Source organism: Syzygium oleosum, unplaced genomic scaffold, assembly GCF_021117445.2.
Source record: "Syzygium oleosum isolate NSW1041296 unplaced genomic scaffold, Sole_v2.1 Sole_v2.01, whole genome shotgun sequence".
NCBI lineage: Eukaryota > Viridiplantae > Streptophyta > Magnoliopsida > Myrtales > Myrtaceae > Syzygium > Syzygium oleosum.
Genome location: NW_026607485.1, coordinates 14,296,285 through 14,299,070, shown reverse-complemented (window position 1 = coordinate 14,299,070; position 2,786 = coordinate 14,296,285). Strand labels below are relative to the sequence as shown.

At 38.7% G+C, this 2,786-nt stretch overlaps 1 protein-coding gene across 1 annotated transcript; it reads right to left on the bottom strand.

The window, feature by feature from the left end:
- Nucleotides 1–238: 238 nt before the first annotated feature.
- On the bottom strand, nt 239–2,786 carry LOC130140615 (disease resistance protein L6-like). The gene is made up of 2 exons (XM_056320470.1): nt 2,736–2,786; nt 239–673 (listed from the first exon to the last, which is right to left on the bottom strand). The coding sequence occupies exons 1-2, from the start codon at nt 2,784–2,786 to the stop codon at nt 239–241; spliced, it is 486 nt and encodes a 161-aa protein (XP_056176445.1).

Below are 2,786 nucleotides of genomic sequence, written 5' to 3'. Positions count from 1 at the left end.
CGGACATCCGCAAAACATCAATTTGGAATATTCAGATTTTCGCTTTGGGCTCAAACTCGAGACATATTTTAACAAATAAACACAGTTCAATATTAAATAACACCAATCCATCCAAGAACTCAACCAGAGATGAATCAAATTCTAACCGGACAAGATTTTCTAGATGGAATGACGAAAGGAGTCACCTGTTGGGCATTCTCAGGTCCCACCCCTTTAGGTCGGCGGTCTCTCTGAGTGCCTATCGGATAGTCTCATCCCCATACCGCTTCTTGGTTTCGTGCGAAGACAAGGCCATTCCATAGACCCCGGTTTGCAGTCGGACCTCCCGAGGGGTCACATCATAGAAAATGAGCATGATGATCTGCCCCCGAGTCTTCTTGCACTTCACCATGTAGACCAACTCCTGTAGACACCACCTACTAGAGGCATAGCCTCTCAAGAAGATGGGTATGGAGATCTTTGACTGGTGAATCGCGTGCACGAGCTCCGGGCCCATCTCTTCCCCGAATCGGAGATCTCTGTCGTCTTTGTAGGCACGGATCCTTGCGTCGATCAGGCTCGTGTAGAGGAAGTCGGTGATGTCTACTCGGGTGTCTGGGCCTCTGAAGCTCAAGAACACCTCGTGATCATATCCGGACGGAGGAGTCGCCGTCCTTTTCTGAAGCGCAAGGGCCTAAAGGCATCCGGGAGAGGATTTGGATAATGGCATTTAGCGAGAAAACCCAACCTTGCCCGATGCAATAACACGTGGCATGCACCGGCACAACAGTTTTCTCTTCTTTGGCTTTGATGATTTAGATATATAGATTCGGCCGTGCTTGACCTATATCAAATATCTTCCTTTTTATCTTATTCGATGTTGACTATTTGTTCATTTGCTTATTGAAAACATTAAAGTGAACCCAATTATCCAAAAACAAGTTTCGAACAAAAGCGCAAAAGCCTGCATAATATTTCGTCGTATTGCATTTGGTCAATGTAAGTCATTGAATAACAACCTTTGCTTTCTCTTATTAAGATCAACTATATGAAAGATAGTCCAATACTAATTTCAGGACTAATTTCCAATGCTCAGATTAAGTTATCGCTTTATTTATCTTAACAAACTTTGTACTTTGCTTGCCTTTTGTAACAGAGATTATTTTTTCTCTAGCATCTGATTTCTACCCAAGCTAAATTCAAATTCCAAATTAGATTATTGATCAAATCTAGTTTCATAACTATAAAAAATTTAATCTAAGTTTCTTGAATGTATTTCCTAATGTATTTGAGATAATATGAAAGGTGCCCCCACTTTCTTATTTGAGTAAAGGGAGTTTTCGTTTCACTTCAATGCCCCCGGTTCTATTTCCATTGACCAATACATTTTTTTTTTTGAGTTAGTGAATTGTGATTTAGTTATTGTATTTGTTTTAGAATTAGATATGTCCAGTTTTGTCTTTTCTTCATATTGGAATTTTTGTCAAGCTTACATCGGTTTAACTGGAAACGTGCTTATGTGACAAATGAAGATGGACAGGACTTTTCGAAAGAAGTCTCGATTTTGACACACACACACATACACATAAGCATGTTCTCGTTTCAACATTCCTTTTGCTACTTCCACTTTCAAATCTATCTTCTTTGATATACAAAGTGCACGGGACTCTGATTCATCCTTACTACTTTCAAACTTTCAAGTTCTCAATGAAATCAAGTAGCCTTTAGATACATAAATCGAATATATCCAACTCAATTAGCGATTCCAAATCTCCGATCAGACTCAGAAACCTCTGTCCAATGACTCATAGAAGTTCAGTGAAGCCTCTTCAATGACTATGACGACAAAGAAAATATCAACTCCTCACGGATCTCCACTCTTTCGTGCGAACCCTTGTGCACTTCGAACCTTTTCGCAATCTTCAGGTCTTTGAACTCCAATTAAAAATGATTCCTAATGAAATCGGATCTAACTTCGAATCACACTCAAAATTTTATGAACTGCTTAACAATTACACATTGTCCAAGGAATGCGAGTATCATAAGTAATGATGTAAAAAAAATTGGGTTGTTTCTCTATTACAAGATAGGATATCACTCAATTTACCACCAATAGTCCATTAATGGAATATTCGCAAACTCAACTTGAAGATCGAATTTTAAGTATGGCAGCAACGGCAATTATTTTCCTAGGGACATGGTTTTTAACAATCTATAAATCTTTCAAAGATGATGCGGCAACCTATGTGGGCAGGCCTTTAAAGTATTCAATTTAGACCACTGAAAGCATGCTCATGAGGTAATTTTCCTTGCGATAGACTTTTCGTTCAAGACACCATTACTCACCTATTGAACTTGGTAATTCTTTAGTTCTAATAGATAGTAATTAAACCTCTAAAATGAGTTTCTAGAAGTAATTTGTTCCCCTTTAACTGATAAATGGTCATATATACATGTATGTACTTATTCGTTTAATTATTTTTATTTAGGTTGAAGCTCTTTGTCTCAAACTTGAGCATCGGAAATGCCATCATCAACTCGGTATGAATATGTAGACAGGTGAGACTTTCCGGGAGCTCGGTACTTGGTGTATCTCAGCACACATCAGTTTCAAGATCTTACAAGACGAAAAGCTCCAGATATCATTAGTCTATTGACAAATTCTCACTAAGCTCTGCATCTATTTCTTCAAGCTTCTCTAGCTTCCATACTACACTCTATATGGTTCTTATGGCAGAGAAGCTCATCTTCAGTACTTTCGAATGCTTCATGTTCCCGACCGAACCAGGCAGCTCTTCTATGTCCAT

Coding starts and splice junctions, on each gene's coding strand:
- LOC130140615 (XM_056320470.1), bottom strand. CDS start 2,786: ATGGACATAGAAGAGCTGCCTGGTTCGGTCGGGAACATGAAGCATTCG. Junction 674..2,735: donor GGAACATGAAGCATTCGAAA/GTACTGAAGATG, acceptor GGATGCCTTTAG/GCCCTTGCGCTTCAGAAAAG.